The 19,010-nt window shown below is 41.4% G+C and overlaps 1 protein-coding gene across 2 annotated transcripts in view; it reads right to left on the reverse strand.

Moving 5' to 3' along the window:
* XPR1 (xenotropic and polytropic retrovirus receptor 1) overlaps positions 1-19,010 on the reverse strand; it is a 112,001-nt gene that overhangs the window by 13,368 nt on the left and 79,623 nt on the right. For both annotated transcript variants that reach the window (XR_004549668.1, XM_034063639.1), the window contains exons 5-11: positions 18,195-18,344; positions 17,704-17,787; positions 17,357-17,438; positions 13,631-13,818; positions 13,218-13,397; positions 9,168-9,333; positions 7,290-7,481 (exon numbers count right to left, since the gene is read on the reverse strand). Coding sequence is in view for 1 of the 2 variants with exons in the window: in XM_034063639.1 (XP_033919530.1) it covers positions 7,290-7,481; positions 9,168-9,333; positions 13,218-13,397; positions 13,631-13,818; positions 17,357-17,438; positions 17,704-17,787; positions 18,195-18,344 (1,042 nt within the window). In the remaining variant the exon portion in view is untranslated. The remainder of the gene's footprint in view (positions 1-7,289; positions 7,482-9,167; positions 9,334-13,217; positions 13,398-13,630; positions 13,819-17,356; positions 17,439-17,703; positions 17,788-18,194; positions 18,345-19,010) is intronic.

A 19,010-nucleotide genomic window follows, 5' to 3' on the forward strand; every position in this document is an offset into this window, starting at 1 on the left:
CAGAGCCATGACATGACAGTGGACCTGATGCAGTAAAAGGCAAATAACCTGGAGGAGCACATGGAAGACTCGCCATCATATGCTGCTGGATTTTGTCAAATACCAACCACTTTGTACGAACAACCTTCCCGTTAGATTCTGCAAACCTCTGCTTTAGCCTCCAGGCACAATTTAAAGCAAAATATCAAGATGCAGCACAGTGAAGAACTGTCAGGGGGCAATATCTCGTTTCTTCTTCTAGTTAGATTCTACATTTGTAGAGCAGGGAAAACCCTTAATCACGTTTTGACTAAAAATACTCTGTAGGTTTGCACTGGGCTTATAGGATGATACAACTGTGTCTAATTTCAAGACATCACAGCAATCTAATTGCTTGTATCTCACAAGCAAAAGAATGTGATTTAATTGCAAACAGAAGGAAGAGTATCAGTCATTACAGATTTGACACGATTCTTCTGGTGGCTTCTTCAGCATTTAAGTGTTCTTTAGGGGATGTTCAATTGCTACTTTGAGAAAGATGGCGTTTCCAAACTAAGCATTTGCCAGCAGTCTCACTAATAAGAATATCCGGATTCACAATCAGAAATAAATAGCATGGTAACCAGGGCCTTCTTTAGACAATCTAGGGACTGGGACACAACGTCATCTGCTACCTCTATAGTGCTGGATATCCAAAAGCAGATTCCTCCAAAATTTAACAGCAATGACAAAAACATCAAAATCAAAAATACAGATGCCAGATAATCACATCTAGATTTCTGCAGCACCAGAGAACTCCAGACCTGCACACATTTGACAGAGAAATTGCTTCTGATACAGTCACTTGCTTTTCTTGACATATTTCTTAAAAAAAAAGTCAGACTTCCCCCTCTAAAGTGCCACCTTTTCTACTTTACTCATTAGAGTTCCTGCCATCATTAACACAAAAGTATATTAAACACAAACAGTACCATTAGTCCACTTTCGAAATCCCAGCTATTAAAATCCATTTCTCAGCTGCAATCTTGAGAAGCAAATGCATGAATCATGCAGCAGCAGGGTGCTGAGGTTGCCTCTCCCCCACAGCGTGGCTGCTGGCACCAGGAGTGTCCCACTTGACATTTGCAGAACTACAAAGCATGGGAAGATTTCCCGGTGGGATTTCATGCCTCATTTGTGCTGACGTTCAGGGTGTGGTGTCAGTTCCCGAAACTTAACACCCCTTCCCAGGCTCCCCGCCAAGCACAGGCTGCTGTCTCCTCTCGCCTTCCGCACTCACTTACCACAGCCTGCCAGCAAGGAAGCTTCTGCCGGGACCTCCGCCACGGTGGTCCTGCCGCAGCCCTGCTCGGGTGCTCCTCACCCTTTCTGGCTCCACTCGGAAGCACCATCGCTGCGATGGGTGTCTAAGCAATTAGAGGAGCTAACAAACTGGCATGGAGAAACACAGGTTGCTCAGAGACCCATGTCAAAGCTGGGAGGAGGTCAGAGGCCAGGATGGAAATGTCTGCCCATGGCAATGCCTCCAAGTCTTCACTAAATGACACTGCTGCTGCTGCTCCGATAGAAAGGATCAGAAAGACTGGCTAATGAACACAACTCATTACTGAAGGCCTCCTGGGCATGGGATGACAGGGTTTCAGACAAAAATTCATCTTAGCTCACAGCAATGTGACAGACATTGCACGTTTTGGCTCCAAATAATCATCCTGATAGAACTGCCACTATGATGTGCTAAGGCAAGCTGTGCAAAAGCTTCAAGTATTAAGGAAAAAGCCAGTTAATCCCATTACAAAGTTTGTTTTACTTCAAGAGGTCAATCTGAGCACTCTATAAGGCTCTTCTGACACTTAAATTATTTGCTTGCCACAGTGCTGACAGCTCTTCCAGCACTGAGAAAGGGGTGGAGAGATGGAAGACCTTGTACCAACACACAAGGGATAAGCTATTGAACAGGATCCCACAAATGCTACTGTTTTCATTCTTTTGTGAATGTTGCTTGGTTTTTGTTTTGCTTTTAAATTTTGTACTTAAAAATAAAAGTCTACTTGAATTCAGAATGTCCAGCTATTTTACCTTGCCCCACATCCCATTCCCTAGAAATGAAATTCTCAGTTGAAGTAGTATAAGCTGTTGCAATGATGTCCAATTTGTGTAAAAGTCATTTTACATAGTCCCAGTTCTCACATCAACTTGTCCTCCTCTCCTGCTGTAACCATTAAGGATCACAGTTCATTATTATTCCCCTTACCAGCAAATCCACTCCACAGGGGTTGCACCCTGCAGTTACTAATATGGTAGCAACAAGGGCTCAGTGACACAACCCACCACCCAGCACTTCAGCCAGCAGAGCTAAGGTACAATCAGCTACTCTCCTGCAGCAACCAGCACAAGTCTGATGTTACCATCATCTTCTCCCCACCTCTCTCTTCTTGCTGTGCATTACCATCCTCCATCTGGAAGTCATGCCCCTCCTCAGGGAGCTGCAACAGGACAGACCACAGGAGAACCAGTGGTTTGCTCCACCACGCAGTTGGCTACGCCAGCCAGTATCACCACTGGTAACAACTGAAGCCATTATGATTAGTGACGAATGGGCATTCCTCCAAGACCTGGGAATCTTCCACTGTATTTTCAAGCAGCAGCACATTCCCCAATCATCTTCATCTGGTCAGACCTGGTCGAACCTCCCTGTTAGCAAGGGATGGTCTAGCACCTTCCTGCAAAAGCCCATTAATCGAAGGATGGCTCCTGTCTTAAGCAGTTGAGATCTCTATTCCGTGGCAAAGCAAGGAGTTTCACGGTTTTCTCTTACACTGGCTTTAAACAAAACAAATTACGCACCATTTCATCAGAGAAGCCTGCTTCTGAAGCAATGATGAGAACACAGAAGCACTACTCTTTAGAGACAGCCCTGTTTAGTCAACTTCTGTATTTTTAATTACTATCAATTTCCTGGGCTGTTTAATGAGAAAGTGCATAGCAGTTACATTATGTTAGACCAACAGTTACATTATGTTAGACCAACCTAAGGCTCTCCATAGCACTTCCAAACTGATGATGGACAGCCGTCGCATGAGGTAACTGGAAAGGGTATGGGAAGTGATATGGAAGAACTGATGCTTACTCAAGTTTCCAGGCCATGTGGATTAAAACTTCGGTATAATCCAGAGAATAATAAATAGTGGACACTATCCAGACCACAAGTACTTCATTGAATAAGGTGTGTAAATCAAACTGACAATGAAAACTTAGAAAGATAAACTCCCAAATAGCCAATTTAAATATAGTACTTGTGCTTCAGTTCAGTAATGCATTCCTGAAAGAAAACAAGGTAAACACAGAAATGCTCATGCTGAAACAACAAATCCCACAAAACCAGGAAATGGTGGAAGAGTACAAAGCACTTAAGAAGTTCAGTTCTTCCAGCATAGAAGCCAAATCTGTATTCTATGTGAGTCAGGTATTTCTGATGACACCATGTGAGCAAAAGGCAACAAGGTAAGAGAAAATTGACAGACAACAGCAAAACCAAGATTTGTCTCATTTTGTAAGGAACAAAGTTGTAGCATAAATCATGCCTAAAGCTTAAAATACAATCGTCACTCTTAGAGTAGTACAACACAACTCCAGTTATGCTCTTTCTCATAAGAGCTGAACACCTAAATATAATAATCCTTTCCTACAAAGCGTGAACCAGGTCTGAATGAGGAATGAAACCAAGGCTGGCTATTCTAGGTATGTCAGTGTACCACCTTAGATGCAAACACACTTTATACAAGAGGGGACCCCTGTGGAATGATAGGATAAGCTGGTCTGAAGTGGAAGCAGTTATACTGGTGCATTTGTCACAGTAAGCACATCTGGTTTTGGCAGAGTGAAAACACCGCAAAAAGTTGTGTGTCAAAATAGCACTGCACTTGGGGTAAATATTCTGCTGCTGACTCAGGCATAATTGTTTCCCCAGCACCAGGTAGGTTTCCACATGGCTTAAATAAGGCAATGTAATATTCAGTTGGCTAGCTCTGGGGACAGCAACTCAGCACTGCCAGGGAAGTTAAAGCCAGCACTGAACTCCTTAGTGCAAAGCAAGGCAAGGAAACAGCCAAGTCAAAGGCTTCTGCTCAGCCGTGCTGTGAGCAGGAAGGGACCGGCAGCATGCAGTCCAGTTGCTAGGTAGCTTAGAGTTACAGATATGCCTCATTTGCCTGTGCAAACACACCCCGCAGGACTATATTTACAGAACACGGCCTTTGCTTCTCATTCCTTTGAGCAATATAAAAATACTGAGAATTCTTCCTTTGGGAGCTCAGCAACAGTTGCCCTTGGGTTGCTGCTGTCATCCCTGAAACATGGTGGTGCTTCTGAGCTGTGCTGAAGTGGGCAGCTTGAGTTGACACTTGTCCATGCTACTGCTGCCTGCTCTGGTCTTATTTTATGGAGTAGATACTTCAGCTTCACTAATTCAAATGATATCTGAGTATAGAGATGATAGCTTGGAGTTAACTCTGTAAAACTAGTCTAGTCCCAGCACAACAACATTGCTGTTTGGGAGTGAAAACATAACAGAATTTACCTCCATGTCTTATCAGTCTAACATCCCAACTGCAATTAGCAGAGAAAATTGCATTCTGCATTTAAATAAAGGAGGAAAAGGAAAGAAATGGCATCTCTGAAGGAGGAAAGAACCAGAATTATGCACTGCCTGAGCACTATGAATTAAGCAGTGATATTTTGGTGAAACAGGGATACCCACCAAGAGCCCATAGCACACAATGTTACTGGGGGGTGGGGGAAACTTAACTACAGGAGGCTTGGAGAAAGGAGTATCACATATGGCCAGAACCACCGTATATCACGTAACATAATAAGGTGGCATTTGTACATTTGTTTAGCTTAGGTTGTTTTCCAGCAAGCATATGAAAACACAGCACAAGAATGCTGTAAGTGCAGTCTATGAGAATTAGCTGGCTTTCAATGCCAACAAACCCTCCTACCCGCATAATTCCAGCTGTAAGTTTTTCAAAGTTCAAAGGAAGGGAGGAGGACAAGCATTTTCAGAGGGCTGAGATGTCCCCAGGACTCCCAAGTGGAAAACAGGCACTGGTGTGCATTACCTGACCTCCCAAGAAAAGCCTGCCAATTACCCTCTTGTCCTGGCAGCCAAAGCTGTCATTCCAGGGGTATAAGTCATAGGCTTGCAAACACAGGGACTAAAGTCAGTTGAAATAAAACTTCTGTTACCCCAGCCAATTAACAGGTTCATTGCTTACTGTAATTTAGAGCAGGTTTAATGAGCAAGGATTTTCACCACTGACGTTTGTTTTGGGAAGTGCTTGCTTTCTTGATAGCAAGCAGCTAGCCCCCAGCAGATGTTCTGTAGGTAAGGATTGTTGTTTGTCTCTGCTATCCTTAGGCAGACATAGAGAAGGTGTGGGCGAGCAGTGCATCTATTTTCAACAGTAACATCATAACAACTTGATGACAGACCATCTGATTCCAAGTTCAAAAAGAAATGGGGATCTGTGTAAAGCACACAGATCAAACTAGATTCTTAACTGGTACAGAGTATTACAAAGTGTATTTATGTAAGGATGGGAATAGGCCTACAGGGCTGAAAGAACACAGCAAGGCCTTTAGGCAGCTCTCTGAAAAGTAGCTACAAGCCCAGGCACAGTAACATTGACAAAATGCATGCTAATGTGTAATTTTCAAAGGCCACAAAGATGCCCATTTATTTTGTATGATACCAAGAACTACATGCTATTGACTTCCGCTAACAAAACTGGACAGGCAAAAGCTGGGAGCCACGAAGAACACTCAGCAACTGGAACAAGTCCTGTGCCTACCTCATAAACACCTCATTGCAACCCACTCCCTGCCAGACTTGAAGAGCAGACAACAGTTATGTATGGCAGCAACAAAAACAAGGATCAGTGATGCTGGCAGGAAGCAAACCTCACAGGAGGCAGAAAGAGGTCAGACTCCTCAACAGGACATTTTGACAGATGCTGGCTTTCCTCTTGGTTCCAAACATACCTTCCCACAGAAGGCTCTGCCAGAGTGCCCACCCCTGGGAAAGGAGAAGCATTAGTCAGCCTCCCCAAAGCAGGCACTGTATATAAAAGCATATAAGCAGTGACTATAGCCAGGCAATCTGTATTTGTCTCATCTTGGGGTTTGGCGGTGGTGACTAACTGGACTGCAGGGCTAGAAATGAAGAGCTGCGGAATGTAATTGAGCAAACAAGTTAAAATGGTAACAAGCTCCAGAGGCACAGCAGCGGGGAGGGGATGCACACAGGGGCCAGGAACTGCATCCACAACTGGTGCTCCCACACCAGGTTTGCATGTACCTCCAGACAGAGTGCCCGACTTCCAGCTTTCAGCCAGCCTGCACCAATGCACTCCTCTGTCATTAAAATACAAGGCTTGACAAACATTATAATCAGCCCAGCTAGGTCAAAACAGCCATTTCTTGGCCACAGGAAGGTTTCTAATATCTCTGCCACACATCAAAAAACCAGCATGCTTTGAACAGTTTTCCCTGCTCTGCCACAATCATAGTTTAGGATAAGTAATTGGTCATGAGCGTGTGCAGCTGCTAATTTCTGGAGATACAGAAGGCATATATTTTCAAATAAAAGAATACAGCTTTTAGGACTTCAGAACAATGAAACACAGGGTGACTGCCTTAAGTGCAGAAACTGAAAGCTTTTTCCTTCAGAACAAGAGTAGAATCGAGTAATTGTTGTTTCCAGGGAGATGGGGAACTTCAGGGATCAGAGCTCAATCTGCAGTTAAATGGATTGGAAACAACTCCCTAACAGCTGCAGAATAAAGCATGAATAGAAACACACCGGAAAATCCAGAGAGCGCAATTCACGGCACTGTGTACATTTCTCCACATCCAGGAATGATGGACAAGCTTTATTTACATGATGCAGGTTAGCTATTCATGAATACTAAGGGAGAAGTCTTTCCTATGTTCTCTCTTTCCATATTCATCTCCTATTCAACCTCCTTTGACAGCAAAAACTGACAGGTATTTACATTTTCTCCTTTTGAGAGAGAAACCCCAAAATTCTCTCACACTCCAGAAATGCAGTTCTAAGTGGACCAGGTATGTGAAAAATACCTAAAAGAAGATCTTAAATTACTCTTTGCAAGCTAGGCAAGCCTTTGCCTTTCCACTGAAATGTTTCACAGGTGCCAAAAGTTCACACTTCAATGGCATGTCAAATTCTCAGCTTCTCTCATGTAAACCACAAACCCCACGACTTGCAAAGGATTTTCCAAAATAACCAATACCTTTGTGAGTGCTGTAGAGGGCTGCAAATGTCACCACAAAGAAGGTGGTGGAATATTTTCCAGCGTTAACCAGATGAAAGGCCCGTTTGTTATCACGGTAACGGCGCAGGCACTGGATGAATCGCAACCAAGCAGGGATGCACTGGACAACCGCTCTCACTCCGTAGGAGTAGCTGTAACAAATCTGATTATCTGCAAGAAAAAAGTTTCAGGGACAAAGAGTTAATAAATTTAAGAACTCCTATTGTCTTCCCTTCTGTAAGAAAATTATCACTTGATATGAGAGCCACTCCCCATCAATGTCTCATATTTAGGCACACACACATCCAGAATAGTGAGAAGCTCCTCATCACCAGGAAGTATCCTAAAGCTCTTTATTCCATCTCGGAGGTATTCGCATGACATGACATCAATAGATACATTTAGACAGATCATCATCTAACTCCTTCACTGCTGCCGGTGTAACTAACATGCAACAAGATCAGAAATAATCTATTTTTAAATTTATTTTGTGCCGTTGGCAGTACTGTTAATAATCAATTAAGAATGGAATTATAAAAGGCCTTCAACGGTGAATTTTTGTGCATAAATGGGAAAGCATTTCCAAACTCTGTGGGACAGCTCAAAAAGGCTACTTTGCCTAAGATGTCCTTGACCCATTTCTCTTTTATGTTTCAGTATGTGGTTTTGCTATCCCTTTCTTTTTTTATTTTTTAAGCCCCCGCTTCAACAACTGAGGTGAGAGACAGCTATGCCAACCTGATTATGCCAGTATTTGGCATATGCTCTGATGTTTGAGAGCCTTTTATTGAGGAAATGACCAGGAAAAACCCAGCTTTGCCTGGAACCCCCAAGCATGCCATATTCTCTTTCTGTCTTGCTCAGCATATCTAAACCAAACATTCCACTAACAAACATCTTTTTCTTATTCAGAATAATGAAAACAAGTTATTAGCTGGTATTTATCCCAAAGCACTGTGCTATCATTCTACTATTTATATTGGAAAAGGACAAGTTGATATCCACACAGTTGCCCTATTTATTTATTCTTAATAAATAAATATTTAGTTACTGCAACACTATCTTAAAGGGAAGAGACAGATCAGGCAGATCTGAAGAACAAAGTGAACACTGATGCTTATTGAAGCATACTGTAAATTCTTTCAGCAAGTGTCAAAACCATCAGACAACACAATTTGCCGGCAGTCACTGCTTAAAATGAAAAGACTACAGCCTGATCCAGGAGGAGACAGGTACTATTTTGCCACCGGGAAGGCCAAAGTCAAAATTCATGTGCCAACTCTGTGGTTCTTCTGGCTAGAAAGAACAGACAGAGCACGCACAACCCTGGCATCACAGCATCAATTCTAACTGAGTAAGGGGTAACACTAACAAGGAAGTTTCTCCATCCTCTCTCTTGCTTTAGAGTACTTTGATGGAGCAGGCTTTGTAAGAAGCAGGCTACAGCATAGGAAATTGTGGTCAACAAGCTCATGCAACTCATTTTGATGCTGAGCAACAGGAACAGGCTAAAACCAAATACATGGTTAAACTACTATGAAAGAAAACAGCAATGCCAGGAGAATGGATTTCTCTTTCCAATCAAGAAATGCTGCACCTAAATTCTTTGATGAATATACATGTCAGCCCATATGACTGGATTAGGAAATGAACACTGATGTGAAATTCAATTTCTCTGGATGGAATTAAGAAAGGGGAGAATCTCTCCAATACTGTGTTTACAAGAAACATATATTATTTTAGTTCCCTATGTCTTTGGTAGCCCTCTCCAAAAAGACAGATAACTATGAAGCTGCCTTGCCAGTGTTTTTCAGACCATTTTGACTGTGTTTGCATGGGTCATCAGCATTACTCTACCTGTGTTTGCCAGAAGTCCAGCGTTATCCTCCCACTGAACCTCAAAGCTGTAGAAGCAGATCATGTACTCCAGATCCATGAGTATTACAACCAGGCTGTTGAGCTGATCAGCCAGCCAGAAATCTGCAAAGCCTACCTTGTGGAAGGGAGCAGTGAATACTCGAAACTGTCAGGAAGAAAAAGAAGTAATTCATAATAGTGTCAAATACATCTAAATGCAATGGCAGGACATCATGGCATTGAACAAATATGGGAAATCACAAAAAGGCTTGAAGATTTATTGCTGACCTTTTGCTCCTAATGACACAAAAAAAGATAGTTGTCTCCTCACTTTTAGTACAAGTAACATTCCTGCATTCCTCTCCACATGCAGCCATTCATGTCCCCTCTTTTGGTGTTTGTTGTTGTTTTGGGCTTGTTTTCTCGAGGGATTGTTTTTTCCCTCCCCACTGGCACAAGAGCCTAGTCTCCTCCAACCAAGCTCTTTCCTAGAAACTTCCAATCTCCGTTTCTCCTGTTGCTCCTCATTTTTATCAGTGCTTTCTTTCAGGCATTTATGTAATGTCTACGGACATTTTCCACACGTCTCCCTCACCCTTAACACTTCAGTTAGATTATAGACCCTCAGCATGACCATTACTCTGATCATGGTTCGGTTTACTTAACACATTAGTTGTTCTTTGGTGTTAGAAGTTGAAAAAGCAAAGATTGTTACTGCTGAATCTGCCCATGCCTCTAGCAGGGAAAGAGTTAAAGAAAGGGCAGAGGAAATCCTATTGACTGTCAATTAGACTCCCTCTCAATCCTAGTCCACTTTCCCTATAAGCCTTAACAGCAGTTTTGCTACTTTCAAACCAGACAGTTTTCATGGTCCATTACCTTTGATTACAACTCTCTCTACCCAGTTAGTTATAGTTACTAATGGCCAATTTCTCAAAAAGACAGCACCAGCACCATCAGGTAGTTCAGAGATTTATGAATCTCTAAATTAATGAAAGCACAGGCTAACACTCATCTTTTATATTGCTCTCCTTATTAACCTAAAGGGTACACAGTTACAGAAACCTTACAGAGAATGGACTGACACATTCCCATTGGCTTTTAATGCCAATTTAAGGCTCTGGTCCTAAATTTCAAAGCCAAATAGTGGATTAAGACTTAGTGGCATAAAGCAGATATGGATCTTGACCCAGAAAGCACTGTGCTGAAGGACGGAACCTATTATAAAGGCTCAAAACAGGGCCAGCCACTAGGGAGATCTGTCCTCAAAGCAGTCCAGCTGCAGAACAGCTTCTGCAGAGGTCAGAGAAGCCACGCCAGCTTTCCTTTTTAAAAGCTCCTTCCTCCATTTTACCAACATTCCCTGATACTATCTTCACCTGTTTCATCTGACCTTTTTTATTATAAACAAAGATTGACTAAAATTAAATGAGAAAACAAAAAAGAAAATAATAAAATCCATGTTGTTATTTAACTAATTTAAGGAGAGACACTCAGGCAATGCCAGATGACAACATAAAATTTGAGAGTATAAGCTTTCCACCTAAATGCTACAGCAGACGAGGAGTCAGCAGATATGTCCATGACCTAGATAAGGCACTGGCAACTCAGTGAACTATCCTTAAGAACCTGAGCTGCCATCTGAACCCTCCTAACCCTGCACGTCAGGCTCTGTGGTTTCTGGCTGCTGCCACACGCTGCCCAGGCACAGCTAGAGTTGCAACCCAGCTACCAGAGGGTGCTGGCAGCTGAGGACACTGTTTGCTGGTAGGTACCACAGGCAACTCCTCAATCCTCAGCTAAGAAGTGTCTGTAACATCCTCCAGAGAAGATGGGCTGCAAGAATAAAGTAATCAAAAAGCTGGAGTTGAAATTCAGTTTCTAGTAATCGGTTGCAATTATATATCAATAGTTCCACAGTCAGAGCAGACTTCCTGCTTCTGTGGTTTTAGTAAGTGTTGAGACAGTAGATATTTGAGCTGGAGCTAAACACTTCCTAGATTTTCACCTCTCTCAGACAGGCTCCCTGCAGTTGTTTTGCCATTCTGGTTCCCTGTGGAGAGTGTGGGCATACAGATGCTGTGCCATCCCCTGTACTTGGACTGGATTACTCCTGATGAGCTGCTCCTCTCAGCCTACACCAGTGCACTCATGGGCTTCTCATCTGGCAGCAAAGGAACACTCACCTAAGTACTCAGGCAAGAAAGAAGAGCTGGTGTGGGAATTAAACTTCTTTTTTTTTTTTCAGAAGAAGATCAATTCAGATATATCTTACAGTCGCTTAAGGATTATCAAGAGATCTTACTCATAAGTACCAACAAGCAGCCACTGATGATCACAGGTGGATGCAGTAGGCCCCCCAGATCCAACAGGAAATGCTACAACACACTGGAGTATGCTCCTGGTTTGGTTCTAGAAAAATTGAAGGTGCCAGTAATACTCTGTTACACCCGCTATGTCATATTTTGTTATGGCTGGAAATTAAATATATTAAAGATGTGAAGAAAAATGCTCACCAAAATTTGTGTGAACAGCACAGCTCTAGGAATTGCACTATTTAAACCTCCTTTCACCCAGATAGCTGCTGGCAATTGCACAGAGCAATAAAATACACCCAACCTGCCAATTACACACAATAAAAATTAGAAAAGCCTAACAGCTACTCTTTATGTGGTTTGTCTGGCCTTTTTCTTCCCCTTCCGCGTAACACACAGTCAGAAGTACTGTGTCATTTTCCACCATTAAGATGATCTTGCATTTTGATGAAGCATTTTTCCCCAGGGGACCTAGGGATGAATTGGCCTCTGCACACTCAAAGATGTGCCTCTATTGCAGACTGCAGCATAGTCTAGAGACAGGTGGGCTAGAGCAAGTACTAGAAACTGCCTAAGAGGTCTGTGAGGACTGAAAATCTTATCCTGTTAAGATATTAAGGTAAATTAGCACAGATATTGCTCACATGGTTAAAGCACTTCCAGTGCTTCCCCTAGCACCAAGGGACAGTAGCAAGACTAATGAGGCTTGGGACTAAAGGTACATCTATGAGAGATGGCTGAATGCTGGAAGGCAAAAAAGAAAAACTGAAATAGTAGTAAGCTAGTAAATAAAATAACAGAGGTAAGCTCACAGAGGTTAAGTAGCTGTGTGTGCACCTGCATGCGCATGCTTAAAGCATGATTCTACGTTTTGTCATTGTCATATCCCAGATAAAGTTAATTGTTTTAGCTGGCATTAAAATGATTCTACAAATAACATCAGCCTGCCAAACCCTCTTACACCCAATGCTCTCCGAGCAGTTGCAGCAAGAATAAGGTAGTGAGGGAATCAACTTGATTAAAGCCAATTTAAAAGGGCATACACAGTGGGCTTGAACATGTGAATCAGCCATTTGGGAAGAAACTGATGATCCATACAAGTTTGAAAACTGTTCTTTTGTTGCTCCCACCTATAAATAGAACACTGAAGTAGCACACACATTTACATTCAATTTACCAGATTTATCTTACTTGGAAAATGTGAGCTGGGTCTAAAATAAATAGTTTAAGACCACAAACAGATCTGGTGAAAAAAGACCACCCATGAACATAATTTTATAAGCAGTAACCTTTGCAAATGATCCCACTCATCAGTGAATCCTCTCAGTGCTGCCACTCACCCAGTTTGAGCTGAGAAGCTCCCATGCAACCTTGCCTTACAGCACTGTAACCCTAATCAAACTGCTTCACAACATTTAGGAACAAAAAAATAAATACATCAGAGTGTTTCTATATGTGCAAAAGTATGCCTACAGCTGTATACAGGAAGATTAGCTAGTAGCTACCTGCAATACAAAGATAATGATAGACTGGTACAAGCAGAAGTTGGTTCTGTAAAACCATGCTCAACAGTGATGTGCAGTCAGTACCTTATCAGGTCTGCTCTATGAATGCACAGTGGTATAGGCATCCCACTTTCCTGAAGACATTTATAACATTTATATATACTGAACTGCTACTGCTCAGCTACAGTATTTTTTAAAAATTATTCATTTATTTCAGGTTTGAGACTTACCAATAGTTTGAGCAGCCAAAAACGGGACTTGTAATATAAGGTTTTGGTAGGGTTGATGAGAAAAAGCAACATGAAGCCATATAAGATGAGTGGATTCACCTGCATAGGAATGTAGGTGAATTTACCATATATACATGCCAGCAGGCTCAGGCACCACAAAACGCCCAGGAAACCAGCAATCTACAGAACGACAGAAGAAAAACACATAGATACTTTATGAAAATATAGCTTTGAAATCGTCAATGAATTCTCATTATAAGAAAAGGGAGAGCAGTGCTCATTCCTGTAATCTAATCAGACTTCAGCAACTTCCTCTTCTAATTGTATTAGAACTCCTTGCCAGGAAATGAAGCAGGATTTATCCTCCTGATATGCCACACAGCTCAACCACTCCTGCAATCTACTCTGTTTACCTCAAAGAGATGCTGATGGGACAAGTTGCTGCGGGGATTGAGTTCAAAGATGAGGACGTGATTCACTCCAGCCTGTCTCCAGCCATATGTGTTGATACCCAGGAGAAAGAGGAATTCTATCAGGAGAAAGCCACCTCGATAGATTCTCACCAGTGGCCACACATTTGGTCCCTCTATAAAAGCCACACCTGGAAAAAAAAGAACAGGAAAGACCTTAGCAATAGCACAAGTCATGTCACAACACAAAGCTGTGCTCTACTGCTTTATGCTCGTTCTCAGATGCTCGGCTGTACCCTCTGAAAACAGGGTGCACTTATAGGCACCTGCACATTCCAGCAAGTAAAGGAGTTTTTACCCAGCCTGTCATAGCATTCAGGAGTATTCTGGGGAAAATTCACTCTCCAGCTGGTATAGTCAGGTCATTAGCAGCACTGGAAGTCCCCTGTGTCATACTACCAGCACATGGGACATCGCTAGCATAAATCGTGACTATAAGCATTTCAATGTTCTGGTTTAATGAAGATGAAATCCCAACAGACAGATACACAAATACTTCAGCTCCCCACAAAACCAAGAAGCACCATTTACAGCATTTAAAACAATGCTAAACTGTGCCTAATCATTGAAAACAATACAACTGTAATGTAATACATATTCATAACTAGCAATATAATATCCAGCCACACCCAAACAGAAAAACTGACACAAGCAATACTAGAAAGTCTGTTGGTTCCTTTGTTCAGTCTTCAGGGGTTTGGAAACTAATTTACTTAATTTCAAACAATGATCAGCCTTATACAGCAGGAGGTTTCTCCAACATAAGCCTCTTTGCAAAATGCTGTCACCTGGTTGCCTGATACAGGTTTTGTGAGAAAAGCACAAATAAAATATGGAAATATGGTTACTTGAAAATCCTCAGTTTCTTTGAGTGTTTCTCACCCATGTGCTGGGTGAGAGAGAAGAAAAAATAAGGATACAATTTTACAGAATTGATGCTGAGAATTTATTTGCACAAACTTTCCTGTCTAAATTACAACCCTGATTTTTTCATATTTTTGTGGGTTTTTTTTCTCAAACACACCCATAAGAAGTTTCATGTGTTCAGCATCTGTACTATATACTATACAAAATTATGGAGGAAAATTGTGCAAGGAACAATGACTCAAGAACTGCTACTTTGAATGTGTAACTTAGAGACTACTGGATTCAGGGAAAAGAGAGTCAAATTTGGACAGAAATGACAGCCACCCTGAAGAACCTGAAAGAAATGAGTCTTAAATATGGAATTGCAAAAAGCAGCATTTCGAATTTTGATCTGAAAACCAAAGGAGGTGCTTTCAAACAGGCATCTCCAAAAATATTGAATAAGACATGCCCAGACAGAATAGGACAGATATGCTGTGTGCTATTCAAGACAGAACACTCAGACAAAGGTTTATCCTGAGGCGAACATGGTTCATGACATTATAGCATATGACTTCCATATCTAATGCCTGCTAATCTTATTTCTAGGCTCAGGACCATAATTGCAGGTTGAACAGCAGCTGGTTCTGGAGAAAAAACAGATACTCAACAGTATAAGTAGATCAGATGCTAACACAAAGAAGTTAGGAGTATTTCTGTATATTCTCTCTTCTGATACTGAAACCCTATCTAGTTTAGCTTGTGCAGTGCAATGGCTAGATTTGATTCCCTTTTCATGTGTCCTGACTGAACCATTTTCTTCACTACTGCTGAGCAGTTAGACTGAAGACCCCCAAAGACCAACTTGCGGTTAAGTGTCCAGCAAAGGTGTATGTGGTCTCAAACTTGGACCCAGTTCAGGGCTCCTCCATACTACAGCCCTAAGGCAGAGAGATTTTCCATACATATCCAGTTAAATAAAATACAACCGAAGTCACCTGCTAGAGTCACAGCAGGTATGTGACACCTGATCAACTCATTCCTTCAGCAAATGCAAGCTCTGATCAAGATGTTCAGAGAGGAAGATGTCCCTGGTTACAAGACCAATGGCATAGGAGCCTCATTATCAAACAAGAGGCTGCTGCATCAAGAGTCTGAGATTTTGCATGAAATCTTACAGGTTTCTGGTTAATAAAACATATGCCCATTTCCATGAACTTTCAATTACGTACTCCCTTGGCACCTAGGAAAGCTAATACAGAAACAGTGATGCCTCAAAATTCATACTCTTTAGGAGGACACTTCCCTGGGATCCAACTGTAACATTTGCAGCTCTAACAGACCCCAAGGTATTATGAATTCATCTGTAAAATGTTGCTGTTCTAGTTGTAAAATCAGCTAATAAAGGAGTGGTTTTCCAGTAGAAGTTCTATGTTGTTCCACAGATTCTACACATACAATCCTTAACTCCCATTTTAGTCAATCAAATCATAATTTTCAAATATAGCAGAGAGGTTAGCAGACTCATATCCAAATAAAAGGAAAAATAACAACCAAAAACCACAAACCACTTTGCAGTTAGAATACAGGTTTTGCCCAATATCTGAAGTAATGCACAGATATCATATCATGTCTGCTGATAACAAACAAACCTATTATTCACAGTAAGTTAGTAACATCTGCCTTGGAGGTTTAATCATTTTTATGAATTCCTCCTCACAATTGTGTCACTTACTGAGAGATAACGCAAACACAACTGGCTTCAACCATATTTGCAACTCACACAGAGATCAAGTGTATAAGCAACAGAAAAAAAGATATGATGAATACAGAGCAGCTTCTACACATAAAACAGACTGTTCACACAGACAGGTCAAGCTTCTGTTTCTGCCGTTGGAAGAACAAACGGGAAGCACTGCAAACAGTTTCTCAAACAGAGACATTTTATCCCAAGAGATGACTGGATTCAATTACAGAAACATCTGATTAAAAATTTCTTTTAAGTCAAAACCACAGACATGGGCTTTCCTTAACTCAAGAGCTCACACGCTGATTTGTTAAGCCTTTTACTTTTTACTGTTTAAGCAAGTTACAACACTACTGAAATCACACACACAATTAGTAAAGCTGCTTGTGATTAAACACTGTGTCTGGATCTACAGTGCTAATATGGCTTTACTCAGAGTTCAAACTTGGAAGGCACAAACAGAATAAAACCAATGTCTGAGATACATAATAATTCATTATAACTGTTAAACAATCTTGCCAAAATCTGCCAACAAGAAAAATTAATTCCATTAATAGGCACCAGGCATTGAAATCCGTGAAATTTCTACATGAAAATGTCCCACGTGGCATGGTGCTTACATGGCTCTATCTCTGGTCTCACTCGCTGTAGGGAGCTAGTATCATGAAAAACTTAAGTTCTGCAAGCACCTGTCTTAAGGTGAGTGAGGTCTGTGTGTTCACAAAACCGTAACAGAAATCTGTCTTTGTAGATGGATGTTCCACCTTCAGAACATCATTCCAAGAACAGAAAACCAGGAGAACAAACCATAACATATTCAAATATTCAAAGTCCAAAAATTCAAATTCAAAGTCCATATTCAAATAAATTCAAAGTCCAAAATCTGCATATACAACATGAAAAAACACAATCTATTACTGAGCAGAACTAATACTTTACAACAGTGTGATCTGACCCGGACTGATTCAATCCAGAACATCCTGACCAACCCAGTTCAGATCCAGACCCCCGTTAAGTGATGAGGACATACCCGAAACAAGGCATGGCAGGCAGCGAGTCTTGTCAAGGATACCCACCTGAAAGTATGACAGTGACGTTCAGTGCAATGAACAACCCACAGAATAATCCAACCCTGAATGTAGTCCAGGCTGGTACAGGCTGTGAACAAAGCAATGGTGGAATTAAGGTGAGGTAAACAGGTTATCAGCAAAGTCAGATTAATCTGTGGAATAAATTTACAATTAGGAAAAGTAAGCTATTTCCAAATCTTCCAAACTAAAGCAGATTATGTGACATATCTTCCTCACAATTTGCAGAGCATGCTCACATCAATCATTTGCACTACTTTTGTTCAGACATTGAATCTAATTTGGCACCTTAACAAGTTGGAGAAGCATCTTTGCTGCATAGCTTGATCTCTCACCTGAGCTGCTCCTAAGGGTGGAACACGCAAACGTTTCATAGCCTTCTGTCTGTCTCCATCTTCTAACTCATTGGTCACCACTTCCTAAGGAGATGAAGACATACATCACAGAAGTCCATTCTAATGATAAGCATATGGTACTGCGTTAAAACCAAAAATAACAGTTGGCTTCCAAGTTACATTTGAACCCTGGCCCAGTACTCTCCTAGCACACATTAACAAAGATAGGAGAAGCTCATCATGCTGCATCAAGTTACACAATACAAGCTAACACTGCACTGGCTTTTCAGAGTGAAAAGCTACCAGCTGAAGAGAAATACCCAAATTACATAAGCAGTGCCAGAAACCAGTGGCATTTCAAAATCAATTAATAGCTGTCTTGGTGGCAAATACAAGCTAGAGAGGGCAAAACATTATAGGAATCAGCAGTGAACAAGAAAACACTGTTTTCTAGTTAAAAAGAGGAACAGTACCCAGACTAGCATCTTTACCTCTGTTTCTGATATAAGCTGGTTGATCTTCTTGCAAGTGTAGAAAGGTGCTACCTCCACCTCAGCCACCCGCCATTCTGCTCCCCGCGCTGTCTCCAAGTTCTTGTCATGCTTCTTTAAGATCTTGCGGAAGCCGGTGAAGTTCAGGTTCTGCAGACAAGGGAAAAGAGTTACTGGCTTTTAAACTCAGCCAGGTCCCAAGAAAGTTAAATGGTTGTGTTTCCAGTGCTAGCAAAAAAGGAATAGTTAATAAAACCCAGCAAATTATTGCATCTATTGTCAGGAAGTTTCTGATTTACCACTATATTAGAAGGCACACATGTCCCTTGCAAATAACAGAAAAAACATGGTACTCGGGGGCATAAAGCCATATAGCTTATTTGCAGGAAACTACCTAAATTTCATGTTTCCTGAAAAGCCAAATTACTCCCACTTTCTTCCTTAATGCAGGAAGTGATGACAATCCTGATGAAACCTCCCTGAAGACTAATAACCCTTGTACATGCTCAAAACTTGCATGCTTGAAGTTATTTCAAGACATGCTCCCTCTCCCTGGGTATACCTTACTGCATATATCCCAGATACTGCAAACTTGTAGCTGGTCTCTGGATTAGCAGGAGCTGTAATGAGCTCTTAAGAAACATATAATGCTACAGAAAGACATGTTTATCAAAACTATCACAGTCATCAATGGTTTTCCCTTCTGAAAAGGCTAAGCTACTAACTTGTAGTTTCTTTAAACTCTGTGTTGGTTTCAAATCAAGTTGTCCAGATAAATTCATTATAGAAGGGAAATACTTTTGCAAAATTTATAAA

The sequence above is a fragment of the Melopsittacus undulatus genome, chromosome 6 (assembly GCF_012275295.1).
Source record: "Melopsittacus undulatus isolate bMelUnd1 chromosome 6, bMelUnd1.mat.Z, whole genome shotgun sequence".
NCBI lineage: Eukaryota > Metazoa > Chordata > Aves > Psittaciformes > Psittaculidae > Melopsittacus > Melopsittacus undulatus.